Below are 20,578 nucleotides of genomic sequence, written 5' to 3'. Positions count from 1 at the left end.
GATAGAACACTGAATACATAATAAATAAATCTTTAAAAAATACCAGGAAAACCACGTTACAAAAAAAAAAAGTGGAAGGGTGGCACATACCTTTAATCCCAGCACTTGGGAAGGAGAGGCAGGTAGATCTCTGTAAATTCGGTCAGCCCGGTCTACAGCCTTCCAGTCTAGGACAGCCAGAACTACATAAAGAAACCCTGTCCCAAAAAAACAAAAAACAAAAAAAGAGTATTCTGACCTGAGTGATGGCGCAGGCCTTTAATGCAACACTTGGGAGGCGGAGGCAGACAAAATCTCTGAGTTCTAGGCTAACCTGACTTGGTCTACAGAGCTTGTTCTAGGACAGCCAGCGTTACACAGAGAAACTGTCTGGAAAAACAATTCTATTGAAGAGAAATAGCAACGACTCATTTGTGTTTATAGAGCACTTTCAGGAAGACGGGTACCACGTTTACAAATGAGGTCGAGGAGGGTTTTGCGACATGTCCGAAGTACAAGTTAAAAGGGGAAGAGTGAATAATCGCACTGCCCTGGGATGGGACTGTGGTCTAGCTGGGCCAAAGAGCTGTTCAAAGGATAAGCGGTCACACCTAATGGGCTGGCACCCTGGGCGGCAAGCACGCTGCCGGGATCCTCGCCCTCCCTGCTTACGTGCGCTCCGTGACCGGCGGGACGCACGCGGGGACCGCTATACAGAACGCATGCGCATTGCCGCCCCGCGCACTCCTTGCCCCCCCTTCGCGGGCCGCAGAAGTTGCTTGGAGCGCATGCGCACACCTGACGGGCGGAGGTCTGTAGAGCGAGTGGAAAGATTTCGGGGAGAAAGTGCGCGGGAGCGGGGCGGGGCGGCGCAAGTGCGCAGGCGCGGTCGTGGGACGGGCTGAGAGCGGAATCTCAGCCATCCTCAGTCTCTGCCGCATCCTCCTGCCTGTCGCCATGGCCGCCTACAAGCTAGTGCTGATCCGGCACGGCGAGAGCGCCTGGAACCTAGAGAACCGCTTCAGCGGCTGGTACGACGCCGACCTGAGCCCGGCGGGCCACGAGGAGGCGAAGCGTGGCGGACAGGCGTTGCGAGGTACGAGGCGGACGCGGTGTGGCGTGCGGGGTCCGCGCCGGCCCGCAGGCCGCCCGAGCCCCCGCGCCCCTTCGAGAGGCGTGCACCTCGGGCGGCCCTCCACCTGAGTTTGCATCTGGGGAGGGGAAGCCCGCTTGTCAAGGTCACCCCGTTGGAGTGAGTGGGGTTGTGTCAAAAAGAGGGCTCAGACGCCGCTAGGCTTAAATCTCCCTTTCTAGACTGAGCACCCCCACCTGTGGCAGCCAGGACCCTTTAGGGTACCACGAGGGCCTGGGTGGCTGGCGGAGGATGCCCCCTGACATCAGTTGCTGTACCCAAATTTACCTAAGAGGCGCCTGCGAGTCAAGGCAAAGCAGCAGGCCACAGGCTCGTCCTGGCAGTGGGGGGAGTTAGCTGAGGATGCCTGATGGCCGCAGAGACACCTAGAAACCCTCGTGCTTCTGAGAGCTCTGGAGCTCAGCAGCATAACATAAATACTGTGACCAAAACGATTCCAGAGATGTGAGTGGGCGATTTCAGTTGCTGTTTTCTACAGGCAGGCAGATTTTATTTCCCTCCTTTTTTAATTTTTACTTTTATGTATATTTAAATTAGAGACATGCTTGCTTCACTTGTCGATCCCAGTTCCCCCTCCCACCCCTCCTCCCTTAGCCCTCTACCAGCACCCCCAATTCCCCACCCAATTCCCCTGGGAGGGTGAGGCCCTCCATGGGGGATATTTCCTCCTTTTATCTCTGCCCCGTGCTAATAGTTTAGAAAAGTGGCTGGAAAGACTCAGCCAAGGTCATACCTACTTAGCTCTTTTAATCCAGCGTCCTTGCCCCGTTTCTGGGTGGAGTAACAAGTGAGGAACAGGTGGGCTGGTAGCCAAGGACAGAGGCTGGGCAAAGGGTGGACTCGTCCCGGAGATAAAGCTTGCCTTTGCCTATCCGGGCTTGGCGCCCCGCACCACCTACTGTTCTCTGTGATTTTGGAATGCTAATAAGGAAGCAAATCGTGCCACCAGCTACCAGGAAAATCCCAGGCTCGAAGAGATGCTTCTTCTCCCATCGGTGGTTAGGGCAGATCCTGTGCTGCATCTTTCTAACTTGGGCATAGCAGCAGCCATGTAAAAGGGTTGCTGATGCTTAGTTGAAGTGATCTTGGTATTTGTGTCATGGCTGTCCTCTCTAGTTTGTACAGCCTTTTCGAAAGAAGGACATGAAATCCTGATGCAACGACACGAGGATGCTTTGAGATGGATGGCCTGCGGTACACTCACATTATGTAGGAGAGGCTAGAAAAGGAAAGTGCTGGTAAAGGAAGCCATTTTCTTTAGCTCTGTGGCATGAAGTACTGTATAGGTCTGTGGTAGTTGGTTGGCTGATGCCTAGCTCAGGACAAAGTTAACTGCCTCTGTTCTCTGGGTAAGATGATTATATGTTGAACTTGTAATCACTGGAAAATAACAGACCCCATTTCACTCTTAAATATTGGTAGCGTTGTTTTAGAAAATCAGGTAAGACAGCACATGTGCTGCATGCTGTACTTTTTCATCACCCAGGAAGTGGAGACAGGAAGATCTAGACCAGCAAGGCCGGCACAGAGAAAAGCCCGGTGGTGGTGGTGCATGCCTTTAAGGCAGGTGGATCTTTGAGGACAGACAGCCAAGGCTACTCAGAGAAACCCTGTCTTGAAAAACAGAGATAAGAGAGAGGGGGAGAGAGAGAGAGCAATGTAAAATTTTAGTATCTCCCAAAGGTATCACAAATGATTAAACAATGAAAGACTAAAAGCAAAAAGAGGACTGGATAATATAGTAACACAAAAGACTTAAGATGTATATAGTTTTGAATCCGATTTCAGAAGAAAGCTAGTGAGACTTTATCCTCTCACCCTTGGGCTGGGAGAAAATGGTGTCCACACTTCATGTTCAGTGTACCCTGGCTATCCTTTGGCTAAAGGAAGTGTATATGCTTCTCGTCCTGAGGCATTCTTGTCAGAGTGCTAGGTGGGGACCATTTTGGCCTTGGACAATTTGTATCCAAAGTGTGAGGCCCTTGTTGCAAGAGGAAATAATTGCAGTGAAACAGCCCGTAGCCTTTCATCATGGGAGATGAGGCTTGTTCTATGGGTATCTCAGTGACTCCGCCTTTCGCGGGGAGACCTTCCTCTTCTGGGTGGGTAAGGGATGTGAATGGTAGTCAGTTTTCAGGGCCTCATCCAGAGGCTAAGGGGGAGGGCTGTCTTTCTCCTTGGGTGATGGTGGTTTTCCTGGTGATTAATCTTCCCTTCCCCCCAATAGTTGGTCTCAGTAGCCTCATTGTCAGTTGGGTGACTTGCAGGAAAATTTACTTCACATTTAGTTTATTACTGTTGCTAATCTCAATATGAAGCAATGCCCAGAAAAGTTTGTGGTTGATTTTGAAGGGACCTTGTGTGCTAGAGAAAACAGGAGTTTTTTTTGGCATAAGGGAAGGGAAAGGTTCAGCTCCTTAATTCACAATTTTAAAGACAAATCAAGCCAGCCTTGTATTCAGGATCACCCTGTCCCATTTACCGAGTGTATAAGCCATGCTGGCTCCTATCTTATCTTTTTTTTTTTTTTTTGGTAAACTAATGTGGTAAAAATGGGAAAATGGGTTCAGAGGATTGTAACTTTAAGTAGGATTCTAGTGAAGATTAGAATAGTTTGGTATAGGACTGTAGGACCAATGATGAGCCCTCTAAAAGGGTAGCTAGGACTTAGGAAAGGAAAAGTTCAAGTTTTTACGTTCATTTCTTTTTTTTCTGATAGGATTTCTGTGTGTAGTCCTGGCTGTTCTGGAACTCTGTAGACTAGGCTGACTTCAAACCCATAGAGATCACCTGCCTCTGCCACCCAAGTACTGGGATTAAAGGCATGTGCCACCACCAACTGTCTCCTTTAAAAATTTAAAGGTCATTCACCTGTTTTGTGTGTGTTGGCACATGCTCATGTCACAGGGTGCATGTGTGGAGGTCAGGGCAACTTGTGGTCAGCACTCTTCTACTATATGGGTTCTGGGGATTGAACATAGATGACCAAGCCTATGATCTTTTTTCTCTCAAATGAAACATTCAAGATATGTTTTGGGATAACATTCTAGGTGTTAGAATAAGCTGCTCAGTCCTCGAACTAACAATATAGTTAGGGATTATTAGAGACCCACCTGTCCTGCCTCCCTAGTTAAAGGCATGTGCCAACATAACTTGCTCATTTGGTACTTCTTAATTTCTAGATGCTGGCTATGAATTTGACATCTGCTTCACTTCCGTGCAGAAGAGAGCAATCCGGACCCTCTGGACAGTCTTGGATGCCATTGACCAGATGTGGCTGCCAGTGGTCAGGACCTGGCGCCTCAATGAGCGACACTATGGGGGTCTGACTGGTCTCAATAAAGCAGAAACTGCTGCTAAGCATGGTGAGGCGCAGGTAAAGATCTGGAGGCGATCTTACGATGTCCCACCGCCTCCAATGGAGCCTGATCATCCCTTCTACAGCAACATCAGTAAGGTATGGTCACACCAGCTGTGGTCACTCAGGCAGCATCAGGGGTTTGCCTGTGTATTTTGTGTGCACTTCATTCATGCCTGGTGTCTTTGGAGGTCAGAGAGTCAGACCTGAGTCCTAGAAGAGCAGGCTGAGCCACCTCCAGCCCCTGGGCCTCTTGTGTCTACCTAATGTCATTAATCTTACAATTTATGATAGAATAACATAATTCCCCTTTGCTAAGTAATGACCCTTACTTGTTAGAAGATTTAGTTGGGGGCTGGAGAGATGGCTCAACGGTTAAGAGCACTGGCTGCTCTTCAGAGGTTCTGAGTTCAATTCCCAGCAACCACATGGTGGCTCATAACCCTCTGTAATGAGATCTGGTGCCCTCTTCTGGTCTGCAGGGATACATGCAAACAGAACACTGCATAAATAACTAAATAAATTTAAATAAAAACTATTAAAAAGATTTAGTTGGAAGTTAATGATACTTATTTGAGAAGAGTGCTTATATTTGTGTGAAAAAAATTAACTGCAAACTAAAGTGAATTGGGAAACCTTGTTAAACCTCCCCTTCTAACTAATTTACATGTGTTTTGGATTGGGGAGTAGGGATGCAGGGTGATGACTGGGGATCCTTTTTCTCATGTTTTTACCTGTATTCTGGACCCTTGAGAAACCTTCACTCGTCACTTAATCCCTTAAGAGCTGAGATAGGTAGAATGGGTGTACATGAAAACTCTTTGTGGCTTAGGATCGCAGGTACGCAGACCTTACTGAGGACCAGCTACCCTCCTGTGAGAGCCTCAAGGACACTATTGCCAGAGCTCTGCCCTTCTGGAATGAAGAAATTGTCCCTCAGATCAAGGAGGGGAAAAGAGTCCTGATTGCGGCCCATGGCAACAGCCTTCGGGGCATTGTCAAGCATCTGGAGGGTATGGCATTTTCTTATAGGAGTTCTTAAGGATGATAAGAAGGTGACCCACCTTAGTGTCTAAGCAGAACTGTCACCAATCAGAATGACTTTGTAGCAAGGAGACCCCTGGGAAAGATACGACAGTGCAGATAGAATTAAGGAAAAAATTGTTTCTTCCTTCCTCAAAATATGGTCTTCCACCTGGATGTAGCCTTATACTCCAGTCCCAGTACCAGGGAACTGAAGCATGACAGTCACTTTACCTTCTAGGCCAGCCAGGGCTATCTAGTGAGACCTTGATTCCAAGTCATAGAAAGTGTGGTTGTAGAACAGTGACAGTGGGCTTTTCACACTCTGCTGTACCTACCAGGCGACACTAAACTCAGAACTGTGGTGAGCTAAAAGATGCCCACCTGCTCTAGGAGTACTAATTGAAACTGCAAAATGATTCAGTATAAATCCCCATTGTTCGCTCCCTGGGGACCCAGAATGACAGGTTTTTTGGCAGATAAATGGAGTGTAGGATGTCTGAAGACTGTGGGTAGCAGTAATTGGGAGTGTAACCTTCTGTAGTTGGTTGGTGGCCTGTCTTAGAATCTTTGTATCACTTCTCATTCTTTCTGATGACCTTTGGAGGCTTGAGATGTTGTAACTGGGGGCTGTTCCTGGGGGGATGGACCCACTAACACACTAGATCAGAAAAGATGTCTTGTTCCCACATGATTGCTTTCTGTAAGTTACCTGAAGGGGTTTGTGTGGGTTCTTGTCTGTGGCTGAACATGGATGGTGGCTTTTTTAGGGCTCTCAGAAGAGGCCATCATGGAGCTGAACCTGCCAACAGGCATTCCCATTGTCTATGAGTTGGACAAGAACTTGAAGCCTGTCAAACCCATGCAGTTCCTGGGAGATGAAGAGACCGTGCGGAAAGCCATGGAAGCTGTGGCTGCTCAGGGCAAGGTCAAGAAGTGAAGGCGAGCAGGCAGACTCCTACCCTAACACCCTCCTCCCTGCCTGTTTACGCCTCCTGCACCCTCCCCCAACACCTGCCACACTGACTACATCTTTAGAATCTTAAGTTTAAGTTGTAGTTGCAGATGGGGACCCATGGCTCCCATTTTCATTTAGTATTTTATCCCCTGCACCCACTCCCTTCATAGAATCTAGTCAGAAAAACACCTCTGGGGTGCAGGTTCTTGGTCCACATCCAGGGACGGCGCCTCTTACCAGGAGAGGTGAGAGGTAGTGATTACTTTTCTTAGTCCTGTGTTTACTAAGGGTCAGCTTTAGGAAGAACCATGCAGTGGTGTAACCAGTGAGAAGCTGCAGCCAAGTTTTGTCCCAGTTAGGTAACTGGGGGCTGTAGCCATTCCAGTAGAAGGTGAAGGTAACTCACATGGAGATTTAAACATACTACCTTCCTATCTGATCCTAAAGGAGCTGCTGGCCCTGGAAGGTTGGGATCAATCCTGTCAAGTCTGTGTTGTTACATTTACTTTTACAAAAAAAAAGGGTACATGTGTATTTATCAGCAGAAAAAGCCCCTCTGCTGTTTCTAGTGGTGATTGAAATAGTTCCATGTGGTCACCAGAAAATAAGCCATTCCTCATATCAGATGGGATAAACTCCGTGTCCTCAAGGGGCAGGAGTGCTTCACGCTGTGTTAGGCTACCTCTGCCTTGCTTTGGAGAGGTGCAGTGCCCCTTGATCATGTCCAGGTTTTGTCTTTCACTGTCTGAATCATGTTCCAGCTGCTTGGCCCTACTATGTGGGTTCAGAACTCGTTTTGGGCATAACTACTAAATCTCTTTCCAGATCAGTATAATAAAGGAGTGATGTGCAATATTTTACTGTCTGATGTGTTTGAAATGCACACTAAGACATGGAGGGTTTGGCTTAGTGGGTAAAAGCACTGGCTACTGTTTGAGAGGCCTTGGGCACAATGTACAAACATGCAGGGAACACCCATACACATTTATAAAAACCTTTTACCCAGTCTTTTAGGGAAGAAAATCAGTATGGCTTCTCCAGTATGGCTTCTCACTATACAGCATAGCAAAATCACCTGAGGAGTTGGTTAAGAGCATTTGTTGCTCCTGCATAGGACCTGGGTTCAACTTCCAGTATCTATATTGGTGCACACACATACAGGAAAACATACATACACATACAAAAAACAGTGGGACTGGCAAGACACTCAGCTGGCAGGTAAAGCACTTGCCATTAAAGCCTGTGAGTTCAATACTTGGAACAAACAAAGATGGAAGGAAGGCAGAACTGACTTCCACAAAGTTGTCCCATGACCTACATGCATGGTATGCCATGAGTATATGCACACACTCAGCATACATAAAGAGAATGTGCAGTTTGAGTGAAAATGGCCCCATAGGCCCATGTCTTTATACTTAGTCCCTAGTTGGTGGAACTGTTTGGGAAGGGTTACCTTGGAGGAAGTATGTCACTAGGGTTGTACACCCTAAATCCCAGCACTAGGAAGAATGGAATATATAAGATCCTTTTTAAGAAGCAGTGGATAACAGCTGCAGATAAGTCACACTGTTGAGGCAAACATAGGACTTTCTAGTCTATTCCCTTAAAGTGTTGGGGATTGAAACTACTCATACACAGCAGCTAAGTGCTCTGTGAGTCCCCACTTTGTTCTATTCTGCCTTTTATCCACATACTTCTTGTTAAAGATGGAACCCAGAAAGGCTGAACCAACAGCTAGGCCTGCTTTTTCTTTGTGATGGCTTTTGTTTTTTTCTGACAGGGTTTCTCTGTGTATCCTTGGCTGTCCCAGAACTCATTCTGTAGAGTGAGCTGGCCGCAAACTTACCTGCCTCTGTTTCCCAAATGTTGGGATTAAAGGCTTATGCCACCAGCATCTAACCTCAACTGATTATTCTTTTTTTTTTTTGGTTTTTCGAGACAGGGTTTCTCTGTGGCTTTGGAGGCTGTCCTGGAACTCACTCTGTAGACCAGGCTGGCCTCGAACTCACAGAGATCCACCTGCCTCTGCCTCCCGAGTGCTGGGATTAAAGGCGTGCGCCACCAACGCCCGGCTAAACTGATTATTCTAATCCTTGGTTTGTGCATCTGTAGGATATGGTAATGACTGGGACATTCCAGGATCACGGAAGTTCATAAATAAAGGAAAATGTAAAACGGATGCCAAGAAATTTCATTCTTAGCACATTTCTAGGTGGCATCAGAAAAAAAATTATGCAAATTGAAGATTTTTTAAATTTTAATTTAACTTTAAAGGGACAGGTCCTTGCTGTGTTTTAAGTTCACAAAATCCTTGCCTTAGCCTCCCAGGTAGCAAAAGCAGTGCACATTCTGAACCACATTGTACATCAAGGAGGCAATTCAGCGAAAGAATCAGGCATGCACAAAGACTGTAAGTTTCTTTTCCTTGCAACAGCGAAGTTTTATCTAGTATTAAGCCTGGTCTTTTTGTAGATGTAGATACACAACAAATACAATGCCCTACCGTATTAGCATGCTCAGATAATTTTATGTTCTCCTTCAAAATAACCTTGAGATTCTAATGAAGAAACACCGAGGTAAAATCGCTGATGGTTATCAGCATCAACATCCGAGTGTTGATGCTTGGAGACAGGCTGCCCTGATTTTACTTTAGTTGAGGATAACCTTAAAACTCCTGCTCCCTTTTTTTCAATTAAGATTTTTTATTTATTTATTATGAATCCAACATCCTGCCTCTATGTGTGTCTGCAAGCCAGGAGAGGGCACCAGATCTCATTACAGATGGTTGTGAGCCACCATGTGGTTGTTGGGAATTGAACTCAGGACCTCTGGAAGAGCAGCCAGTGCTCTTAGCCTCTGAACCATCTCTCCAGCTTCCCCCCCCCTCCTTCTTTTTTCTTTCTTGAGACAAAGTCTTGTACAGTCCAGACTCACATAGGATTCTTTTTTTAAATATCTAATGTGTACGGATGTTTTGCCTCATGTACATATGTATACATATGCATGCCTGGTCCCCACAGCAGTCAGAGGGCTTTGCATTCCCTAGAACTAGAGTCACAGATGGTTGTGAGCCGCCATGTGGGTGCTGGGAACTGAACTTGGGTCCTCTGCAAGAGCAGCAGTGCTCTTAAGTGCTGAGCTACCTCTCACCCCGCCCCCACAGTCTCACTATGTAGACCAGGTTGTTTCCAATTGTAAGCTCTGCCTGCCTCTGCCTCCTGAGTACTGACATTAAAGCCGTGTAGCACCATGACTGGCTGTTTCTTTTTTCCTTCTTTATTTACCACTGAGCTTCTAGCCCAATATATTAAAATTTTGTGTCACCACTGGGAAACTAGATCAAAGGTACAAAAGATCTTTCTATTTCCAATTCTGGGCTTGAATCCTAGGGCCCTGTATGTGTTGGGTCAAGCCCAGCAGGAAAGCAACACTAAGCATGTGTGAGGGCTTGAGTTTGAGCCTCAGGACAGCAAAGAAATCACAAACAATGGCATATGGTGCAGTCCTGTCTCGTTCTATGCCAACTTGACACAATAGGAAAGGAGGGAACCTCAACTGAGAAAAAAAACGCCTTCATAAGACCCAGCTGTCAGGGACTTTTTAAATTAGTGATGCACGGAGGAGTGGCCGGCACTTTGTGAGGCCATCCCTGGCTGGTGGTCCTGGGTTCTATAAGAAAACAGGCTGAGCAGGCCATGAGGAGCAAGCCAGTAAGCAGCACCCGTCCATGGCCTCCGCTGCAGCTCCCGCCTCCAGGGTCCTGCCCAGCTTGAGTTCCTGTCCTGACTTCCTTCAACGATGGGCAGTGCTGTGGAAGTGAAAGCTGAATCCACTCTTTCCCCAACTTGGTTTTTGGTCATGGTGTTTTGTCACAGCAATAGAAACCACGAGACAGGCCCTATCATTAATTCACTAAATATTACTTTTGAGATGATTATGCTGTTGTAGCCTAGATTGGCCTTAAGCTGTGTTTCTCCTGCCCAAGTCTCCTGAATGTTAGAATTTCAAGTGTGTCACATTAGGCATAATGAAAATTTCAATTAAGTAAACAAAAATGGGCTGGTGAGATTGCTCAGCAGGTAAAAGGCTCTTCAAACCTGACAGCCCAAGTTTGGTGACTGGGACCTGCAGGTAGCAGCAGAGAACCGGCCACTACCAAATTGACCTCTGACATCCACATGCATATATACAAAATAGAGCAATATTAATTTTCTTTAAAGAAGGAAACAAAAAAATGTCCTGACAGTGGTTGCACACAACTCTAATCCCAGCACTCAGGAGGCAGAGGAGAGAGATCTGTCTGAGGCCAGTCTTGCCTACAAAGTGGGTTCCAGAACAGCCTGAGCTGTTACATAGAGAAACTGTCTTGAAAAACAAAAAAACGAAGGAAACAAAAATGGACTGGATAGATGGCTCAGTGTGTAAAGGGATTTGCCACACCAGCCTGACTTGAGTTTGATCCTTGGAACCATGTAAATAGCTGAATGCAGCAGCACACATCTGTAATGCCAGTTACAGTGAGATACCTTGAAGCTCATGGGCTAGCTTAGAGCACACATGTAGCAGAAACAAAGACTGATCCCCAAACAAGGTGGGAGCCAGGGAGATGGCTTGGCAGGGAGAGGTGTTTGCTGTGCAAGCCAAGCCTGGTGACCTGAGTTTGATCCTTCCAAAGAAAGGTGGAAGGAAAGAACATTCTACAAGGTTGTCCCTCAACCTTCAAACACATGCCATATGTGCTATGGCACATACTTTGCACATATAATGTAATTAGAAAAAAAAGTTAATGGCCATCTAATCAAAAAACAAAAACTAAGATTAGCTAAGGCAGAACTCTCTCTCTGTCTCTCTCTCTGTCTCTCTCTCTCTCTGTCTCTCTCTCTCTGTCTCTCTCTCTCTCTCACACACACACACACACACAAAATGAGAATGTTCACTGCAAGTTACCTTTTAAATAAAGAGAGCAGGGGCTATGGAGATAGCTTAGCAGGTAAGTACAATTGCTACCGAACCAGGAACACCTGAGTTAAAACCCCAAGCATCCACATGAAAAATGGGCCTGGTCTCATAAAACACACACACAGACACATAGACACACACAGAAATAAGAAAACTATACCAGTAACAAATGAAAAGTATGTTTTTTCCCAGTCATAGCAAAATACATATATACATATTTATAAAGAAGGCATAAGCTATTTCCAATATTACATGGCTGTTTGCTAAATGCCTTTAAAAGAGATTCACCAGTTAAGAGCATAAAAAATCAGTTTCCCAAGAATAATGTTTCAAATAGAGTACATTTTCTTTTTTATATTTTATATTTATATTGAAAGAGTCTTACTATGTAGCCTAGGCTGGGCTCAAACTTGGGAACTAACAATCTTCCTGTCTGAGCTGCATGTCCCTTGGGTGCTCATTATCACACAAATGTATTTCTGGCAGATTTTTCAAGAGGTAACTGCTAGCTGACTAGAGGTACCTTAATAAAGACCATGGCATCTTGATGTTCTTTCCATACTCGTACTCTTGGAACTAGTTGACTGTTTTTGGGGTAAAGTGTGCTTAGGTTTGTAAGAACTCAGGCTGCACTCTGGCCACTTTCCGGAATTCTTTAGTGTGGGTCTTAGGGCACTGCATCTCACACCAGCTGATGGGAACCATCTGGACCCCTGAAGGAAAAAGAGAAAAGGTAGAGTTGGAGGTGGGACTCCACACATTCTGCTGAGGCTCTTTTCAGCTAGACACGAAGATGTGGTTCAGCTGCACAATGCTTGCTTATAAAGATCATGGGTTTCAGCCCCAGCTTTAAGGGAAAAGTTTCATTTAAGGAAAAAGAAAGAATCCTATCCTCTGACATTTAGGGGAATCATCTGAGCTCTGTGCTGTTCAGCAATGGAGACATGCTCTGAGAAACAAGATTCTAACATTGGGCAAACATCAGTGTGTACTCACACATACCCAGGTACACCCCTAGCTGGCATTATCTTGTGAACTCTTGGGGGAGGGGAGAAGGGGACTGGACCCAGGGCTGCATGAATGCTAAGGAAGTACTCTCCCACTGAGCTCCATCTTTAGCACTAGGTGTTACAATTCTATGGGGCCCACCATGGTATGTGTTACCTGTAAATGATCAAAATACTGTTTTCCGTATCACATGTATATGTACTCCTATTGTTTCCTAAACAACCATGGTTACCAAAGACATGGACGTGGGAGCAAGACCAACTCACCTGACTCACTGTGGGCCACCACTACCCCTAACTCATTTTCAGCAGTGGTCAGCAGGTAATTGGACTGTGCGTCGCCCAGGGAGATCTAGTCACACAGCGCCAGTGAAGGAAGATGAGGCTTTAGGTGGGGCTGCAGGCCATCCCTTCATTTCCTTTTGTTTGTTTTTCACAACAGGGCTTCTCCATGTAGCCTGGCTGTCCTGGAACTCGCTCTGTAGACCAGGCTGTTCTCGAACTCACAAACGGGCCTGCCTCTGCCACCCTAGTGCTGGGATTAAAGGCGTGAGCTACTACTGCCTTTTGTTTTCTTTTTGATATGAGGTCGTATGTATCCCAGGCTGGCCTTGAACTGATCCCCCTGCCTTCACCTCCCAAGTGCTAAGATTACATAATGTGTCACTGTGCTGGGTTCCATTTCTTCTTTTGAACAAAGAACCATAACTCTTATGGAATAAAGGATACAACTTTGGCCAAAACTATGTCACCTGGGCGGAAACTCTTGTATATTTCAACCTGTAAGACACAAGCAGGAATAAAAGGTATGAATTAGGTCTACAGGAAATTTACCAGCCACCCAGTAGAGTCAGGCTACTTTCTAATCCCAGCAGAGTGGTGACATCATCAATTCAAATGTATATTATATCAGTATCATCGTATAAATGCAATATTTGAATTTAGAAACTTGATCAGGAATCTTGACTTACACAAAGGTAGAATAATTGGGCTGGGAAGACAGAGGAGTATCTGAAGAGTAAAGAATAAATATCCAACTTCGAAGGCCAGCCTGGGCAATATGGCAAGAATGAAGTTTGTATGTGTGGAGCAAATATTCACATGCCCATGGATGCGCATTTGTGTTGAGGGCAGAGCTGACACCTGGTTGTCTTCCTTGGTGGCTCCCCACTTTATTTTATTTTTTGACATGGTCTCTTTCTATAGTACTGACTGTCCCGAACTTTTATTTTTGTTTTTTTTTTTTTTTGGTTTTTCGAGACAGGGTTTCTCTGTATTGTTTTGGAGCCTGTCCTGGAACTCGCTCGGTAGACCAGGCTTGGTCTCGAACTCAAGAGATCTGTTTGCCTCTGCCTTCCGAGTGCTGGGATTAAAGGCGTGCGCCACCAACGCCCGGCCTATTTTTGGTTTTTTGAGACAGGGTTTCTCTATTATTTTGGAGACTGTCCTGGAACTCGCTCTGTAGACCAGGCTGGCCTCAAACTCACAGAGATCCTCTTGCCTCTGCCTCCCGAGTGCTGGGATTAAAGGCGTGTACCACCACTGCCTGGCGTTCTGAACTTTCTATGTAGACCACATTGATCCTGAACTCACAGAGATCTGCCTCCCTCTGCCTCTCAGGAGCTAGGATTAATGGCATGCTGGATTTGACCTTATCTTTTCAGACAGGGCCTCCTACTGCAATGAACCTAAGCTGCAGGGAGCTTCCTGTCCCATATCCTCCACCTGAGCACTTGGGTTATCTGTGCCCAACTTTCTACATAGTGGCTAGGGATCTCAACTCAGGTCCTTATGTTCACCCAGCAGACACTTGATCATTGACCTAGCCTAATAATACCTTTTATTTATTTACCATTTTTTGGACAGGATCTTTCTATGTAGCCTCAGTTAGCCCCAGAACTTATTACATACTTGAAACACAGAGTTTCATCTATACTTGACTCTGTATCCTCAGTGCTGAAACTAAAGACATGTGCCACTATGGCTGGCTAATAATTTTAGTGATAATAACAGCCTAAACATTTCGGTCAACTGAATGAAAAAAAATCTTGCATGGGAAGAAAGGGACAGTGATCTGAATTTCATTGTTGCAGCAAGAAATGTATTAAACTTCTTTAGATTCTACCTTCTTATGGATTTCTGAAACTCCCTGGGATAATAGTTCCTTCCTTGTTTGTTCTGAGACAGGGTCTCACTCTAGTTCTGGCTGGGCTGGAACTAATTTTGAAGACTAGGTTGGCCTCAAACGCAAAGGTCTGCCTGTCTCTGCCTCCTGAGTGCTGGAGTTAAAGGGGACATCATGCACCACCACTCCTGACTATTATCTATCTATCATTTATGTATCTCCTCTCTCTCTCAGATTTATTTATCATAAATGAATGTACAGTGCCTGAGTGTATGTATGAATGATGTATGTGTACTACACGTATACAGGTATATTAGTGCAGGACAGAATAGGATATCAGATCCCCTAAACCTGGAATCACAGGGGGGAGGGGTGTGAGCCACTTTATGAGTGCTAGAACAGAATTTGGTGCTCTTAAATGCCCAAGTCATTTACCCAGTTCAGGGGAATAATAATTTCAAAGGAAAATTCTTTTTGTTTTTGGAGACAGGGTTTATCTGTGTAACAGCCTTGCCTGTCCTGAAACTCACTTTGTAGAACATGCTGGCCTTGAACTCACAGAGATTCGCCTCTCTACCTCCCAAGTGCTGGGATTAAAGGACTGTACCACCATCGCCTAGCTAAAGCAAAATTCTTAAAGTCATAGGAAAACAAAAACAGAAGAAAACCCCACAAAAAACAAGCACCCAAACCACCAATCATCAACCTTGTCTTTTTCAGTTGCTCGGATATCTTCCTTGCTATATTAAAAAAGGAAAAAAAAAAAGGAAGATTAGTTATCTGTGGAAAAAAATTACCCATTGATTCCTAGGAAAGAATAATAGCAGACAGAATAGATCATACTGGGTCCCCAAATGCCAACAGGACAGAAGGTCATCTTTAGCATGTATAGTAAAACATTTACCCTTTCTTGGACAATACAGAATAATAGTATTGATAACTCTTGACAGTGGAAAAGCATATCAGAAATTCAAAACTCATTCATGGCTACATATGGAATGTAAGCACAGGCTGACTATAGGCCTTCTGTCAAAAACAATAACAACAACAAAAAAATCGCCTATCCTACAATAATCACATAATAATTTCTTTTCAAAGAAGCCATACAACAGTCTACCATTTCACCCACAAACTTTTTCTATATTTGTTTTTAGATTTAGTTTACGTTTTATGTATGGATGTTTTTTGCCTGCGGGCATATATGTGCACCACATGCATGCCTGTTTGGAGTTACCATGCAGGTGCTGGGAACTGAACCTGGGTCATCTACAAGAGCAACATGTACTCTTAACTGCTGAGCTATCTCTCCAGCCCCTCCACAAAATTTTCTTACAACCTTTGGTTTCAATCAATAATAAAGAATAAGAATTCCATCATAGTGCATGTCTTTAATTCTAGCACACAGGAAGCAGAGGCAGGCAAATTTTTGAGTTCAAAGCTAGCCAGGACTAAATATTAAAATAAAAACAAAGCCGGGCGGTGGCAGCACACGCCTTTAGTCCCAGCATTTGGGAGGCAGGCGGATCTCTGTGAGTTCAAGGCCAGTCTGTCTACAGAGTGAGTTCCAGGATAGACTGTAAAACTATACAGAGAAACCCTGTCTCAAAAAACAAAACAAATAAAAAGGTGGGTGGACAAGATGGCTCAGGGGCTAAAGATGCTTGATGTCTAAGTCTGATGACCAGCTAAGTTTCTGGAACACACTTTAAGGTGGAAGGAGAACTGACATCACAAAGTTGTTCTGACCTTTACATGTATGCCGCAGCACGTGGGTCAGCACACACACACATTGACCCAAACAGTAAGAAAAAAGGACACAAGCACTTCCCAAGGGGCTTCTACTTTGGTTTGGCTCATCCTGACACCGCTAGTGCACAGCTTTCTTCAGCTCTTTTTGAGACAGGACTTCATGCATCCCAGGCTGGCCTTGAACTTGCTGTATTGCCAACAATTATCTCCAACTTCTCATCCTCTTGCCTTGATCTCTGAGTGGTGTGATTACATGCAAGTGCCACCACATCTGAATTATGTTATTCTTGAAGATCTAATCTAGGGCTTTCTCCATCAACGGAGATACATCACCAGCTGCCCCCACCCCTGCTTTATTTAAAAATCCTCTTTTATTATCATTTCTTGTAGCTCATATAACATTTTCTCTGGATGTACTAAAAGCAAACACAAAGCAGGAAAAGGAACTGTAATTGCTCCACAAATTCCAGTCCTGCCCACTATCCCTGCCTCACTCCCTGGTGCAGTGTAAAGGTAACACAACCACCCTTCTTACCGGATTGTTCCTCGAAAAGCGTTTTTCAGTGGTGTGGACCCCACATACAAGATGTGGACTTTGGCAAAACGTGAGTTGATGCTAGATACCTAGGGAATAGAGACAGGATCAGCATCAGAGGACCAGTAGCTGGTCATTCAAAGAACTACAGTCTCTTGTGTGCAGGCATTAGAGGCCTGTGCCACCAAATCTGACTTCCCTCCACCCCTTCTTTGGGACAGAGTATCACCATGTACCCAGCTTTGCTTTGGGACCCTCGGCTTCTCAAGCAACATTAGAGGTATGTACTCTTATGCCCTGCCAGTAAAAACTTTCTGTGATGACAGAAATGTCATTTCCTGGGACTGGACAGATGGCTCAGCAGTTAAGAGCACTGGCTGTTTTTCTAGAGGACATGGATTCAATTCCTAACACCCACATGACAGCTTATGATCATCTGTAACTCCTAGGGGGTGCAACACCCCTTTCTCACCTCTGGGGCATCAAGCACGCATATGATACAGACAAAATATCTATACACATAAAACGGAAAAAAAAACAAACCCACAAAACCAAAAAGGTACCCTTCCCCCCAAAACCAAACAAATAAAAAAACCCATTTCCTTGAATTGAGTATGTACTTTAGGAAAAGAGCCTAACATATTTAAGGTCCTGGGTTCCATCACTTCTCCATATACCCCAAAAGTCATGTGCCAACCAATATGGCAGTTACTAACCAGAGTTTGCTACTGAGTATTTAAAATGTGGCTAGTGTTGGGGTTGGAGGCTAGGGCACAGGGTCTCACTCTGCAGACCATTCTAGTCTGGTTCAATTCTCCTGCTGAGTGTCCCAAATACTGAGATTATAGATATGAATAATCATATCTGGCTGAAAATGAATTTTTCTTTTCTTTTTTTTGTTTTTTTCGAGACAGGGTTTCTCTTTGGCTTTGGAGGCTGTCCTGGAACTTGCTCTGTAGACCAGGCTGGCCTCGAACTCACAGAGATCCACCTGCCTCTGCCTCCCAAGTGCTGGGATTAAAGGCATGCGCCACCAACGCCTGGCAAATTTTTCTTTCTTTCTTTCTTTCTTTTTTTAATTCTGGAGGGTTTCTCTTTGTAGCCCTGGCTATCCTGGAACTCAATATGTAGATCAGGCTGGCTTCAAATATCCACCTGCCTCTGCCTCTTAAAGTTGTGAGCCATCATGCCTATCACTGAGAATGAACTTTTAACACTTATAATCTTAAACAGCCTCATACAGCTCTTCACTACTGTATTAAATAGTAGAACACAGCAGTTGTAGAATTTTGGTCTAAGCACAAAGATTGGGATCAATTTACCTTACAGGTGACAACAGCTCCTACATCTGGAAGTAACTGGGACTCTGTTTCTCTCATCACAGATACTACAGGAAGCTATGAAGAAAATAAAAAAGATGATGTACTGGTTAAGTGTTGGGTACAGATGACAACAGTAATTTAATAATAACACAGCATTGTCTTAGAATAGTGCATTCACCAGAGAGGGACCTGGAACTGACTTGTGAAGCAACCTTGTTTCTAATTTAAATTTAAATTAAAAAAAAAAAAAAGAAGCCGGGCATTGGTGGTGCACGCCTTTAATCCCAGCACTCGGGAGGCAGAGGCAGGTGGATCTCTGTGAGTTCGAGGCCAGCCTGGTCTACAGAGTGAGTTCCAGGACAGCCTCCAAAACAATACAGAGAAACTCTGTCTCAAAAAAACCAAAAAAAAAAAAAAAAAAAGAAGAATAGTGCATTCACAAGGGCAGGTAGACTATAGATACATTTGTAGCCTATAGAAGAGGACATTAGTGATTTTAGGAAATAAAACAAAAAGTGTAAGAGACTGCCATATTTAATATGAACATTTGATTAGTTCTAAATTTTTGAAGATGTTCTTGGTATTTCTTGGTATACCATCATATTGCTTATAATTATGGCTATCTTGACTCCTCCAAAGATATTCTGCTAATTTTTTTTTTTAGTGCACAAGACAGGAGTTACAATTAGATGCTATAGAACAGTAATTCTTGTTTATTCCATCTAAAGGGACAGTTTGATTTTCTCTTGCACAGGGCATAACTGAATCTTTGAACAAGAAAACCAGTCTCTCTCTTGCTCTGTGCCGTTTCTCTGCCTTACTAATTTCTTGTCATTCTGAATTGTTTGCTTAACCCATTCTTTATGTCGGAACTGTTCCTCTCTCATCCTTCAGATGATTCCGCTGAAGTACTATTTTCACTATCTAGAATAGCGGACACAAAGCCTGCTACATGTCCTGACTGCGCTGTGCAATTCTTTTGAAGACATCCTATTTCCAAGCAACACACATCTGAGCACTTGTTTCTGATTTGTGTCTGACTCCTCCGCAGCAAAAGCTAAGTTTGTGCGTGACTACATCCCCAGTAGCCAATAAAAGCAGCACCGTGCGGGACACATGAAAGTGCTCACTAGAAATCTGTGCAGCGAATAAACAGACAGATGAAGTTTATTTCCAAAACCAACTGACTGGAACCTGTTTTTACAAATAAGCATGAACCCAAAGGGTTAGCCAGTCCCTAAAGAGTTTAGATTCTAATTTTCTCAAGCAGTGCTGGAAATCGGATCTGTGGTCTCAAGCTTAGCATTCTGGGCAGGCATCCTAAGGTTTAATTCTTAATCTTCTATCATCTTACAGTTATCAATCCCTTCTTTATCTGCAGTCGGGAATACAGTCACCATGCATGGCTACATTTAAAAGTCTAAATGGGCAAGAATCTACTGAGGTAAATGTAAACAAGAGTAACATATTTAAATAAGTCCTCTGGAGGAAGATTCTTGCGCATAACAATCCTACTCCCACCAAAACCCCGTTTTTTTCAATCGGTGGCTTCTCTGGCAAAAACTCCCGACTACCAACTACTGAGGCTATAGCTACGGGGGTTGAGCAGGAGCACGAGCATAGGCTTCCAGGCAGGAGAGAGCTAAGAGCATTAGGACACCGAGAATCGCCAGTATTACACTGATGTCACTGAGATGGGGACAGTAGAGTCACTTCAAGGTGTAGGGATAGTCGAGACGCACGACCGGAAGAAGCTCTCGGCTGACTGGGCTACTCCTAATTCGCACCTGCTCCCCCCACCCCAAGTCCTTCAGCGAGCGCATCCACAACCAAGTCAGATTAGCATAACGGGTGTGGGGCGGCTGTGCTTCCGCACAGCGTTGGGATCCCAGCCGGGAGAAATCGAGAGATCAAATCGTTCTGCTGCTGAGGCACCAGAAACGCGTCCGCCGTGCCTGTGCCAAGGACCAGAACCCAGTGGCTGCCTGAAAGAGAACGCGCTCTGGGTAGCCGCTTCCTTTACCGCGCCATTCTCGCTGGTCTTCGTCAGGCAGCCCGCCAGCGACGAAAAGATGTAGCCGTGCCGGGTGTAGGTGCCGCTACCGGGGCTGCCTTCCTCCAAGTTACACAGACGTTCGCCTGCAGAAGAAATGCCGCATCAGCCACGGGCACCCAGAAGCTGGTAGTCACGCAGCATGGCACTGCGCGCGGAGACGGATCGCTTACCCGGGATGCAGTATCTCACAGGTGGTGCCATGCTTGCTCCTGTCCAAAACCCGGATGAAAACGAAGCCGCGAGTTTATTGGTCAGCTAGAGGAGCGGCCGCGCAGCAACACGTGCAGCAATTGGCGCCTTTGACCGCGCGAGGTGAAAGCCAGGCCTGACTCCATTTCCCAGGATGCTCCGGGA

At 45.2% G+C, this 20,578-nt stretch overlaps 2 protein-coding genes across 3 annotated transcripts; one reads left to right on the top strand and one right to left on the bottom strand.

The window, feature by feature from the left end:
* The first annotated feature begins 860 nt into the window (after positions 1 to 860).
* On the top strand, positions 861 to 7,326 carry Pgam1 (phosphoglycerate mutase 1). Its single transcript, XM_040744463.1, has 4 exons — positions 861 to 1,075; positions 4,315 to 4,589; positions 5,323 to 5,503; positions 6,284 to 7,326. The coding sequence occupies exons 1-4, from the start codon at positions 937 to 939 to the stop codon at positions 6,451 to 6,453; spliced, it is 765 nt and encodes a 254-aa protein (XP_040600397.1). The 5' UTR covers positions 861 to 936; the 3' UTR covers positions 6,454 to 7,326.
* A 4,267-nt stretch (positions 7,327 to 11,593) lies between these two features.
* Positions 11,594 to 20,544, bottom strand: Exosc1 (exosome component 1). 2 transcript variants are annotated; one of them, XM_040744451.1, is made up of 8 exons: positions 20,395 to 20,543; positions 20,192 to 20,307; positions 18,169 to 18,243; positions 16,847 to 16,935; positions 15,269 to 15,302; positions 13,167 to 13,217; positions 12,705 to 12,789; positions 11,594 to 12,143 (listed from the first exon to the last, which is right to left on the bottom strand). In XM_040744451.1, exons 1-8 carry the CDS (start codon positions 20,423 to 20,425, stop codon positions 12,037 to 12,039), a joined length of 588 nt encoding a protein of 195 aa, XP_040600385.1. In that variant the 5' UTR covers positions 20,426 to 20,543; the 3' UTR covers positions 11,594 to 12,036. The 2 variants fall into 2 exon arrangements, with proteins under 2 accessions (XP_040600385.1, XP_040600387.1); XM_040744453.1 differs by lacking the exons at positions 12,705 to 12,789; positions 13,167 to 13,217 and having other exon boundaries at positions 20,395 to 20,544.
* Positions 20,545 to 20,578: the final 34 nt, after the last annotated feature.

The sequence above is a fragment of the Mesocricetus auratus genome, unplaced genomic scaffold (assembly GCF_017639785.1).
Source record: "Mesocricetus auratus isolate SY011 unplaced genomic scaffold, BCM_Maur_2.0 Super-Scaffold_4256, whole genome shotgun sequence".
Taxonomy (NCBI): Eukaryota; Metazoa; Chordata; class Mammalia; order Rodentia; family Cricetidae; genus Mesocricetus; species Mesocricetus auratus.
Note: the sequence above shows the minus strand (reverse complement) of the source record. Positions and strands in the feature narration are given on the sequence as shown.

What these genes read in the sequence shown, in the direction of transcription:
- Exosc1 (XM_040744451.1), bottom strand. Translation starts at nt 20,425, where the DNA reads ATGGCACCACCTGTGAGATACTGCATCCCGG. An exon ending in GAGCAACTGAAAAAGACAAG is followed by an intron (nt 13,218 to 15,268) that starts GTTGATGATTGG and finishes TGTGTCTTACAG; the next exon opens with GTTGAAATATACAAGAGTTT. An exon ending in ACATAGTTTTGGCCAAAGTT is followed by an intron (nt 12,790 to 13,166) that starts GTATCCTTTATT and finishes CTGTGTGACTAG; the next exon opens with ATCTCCCTGGGCGACGCACA.
- Pgam1 (XM_040744463.1), top strand. Translation starts at nt 937, where the DNA reads ATGGCCGCCTACAAGCTAGTGCTGATCCGGCACGGCGAGAGCGCCTGG. An exon ending in TGGCGGACAGGCGTTGCGAG is followed by an intron (nt 1,076 to 4,314) that starts GTACGAGGCGGA and finishes CTTAATTTCTAG; the next exon opens with ATGCTGGCTATGAATTTGAC. An exon ending in TCTACAGCAACATCAGTAAG is followed by an intron (nt 4,590 to 5,322) that starts GTATGGTCACAC and finishes TTTGTGGCTTAG; the next exon opens with GATCGCAGGTACGCAGACCT.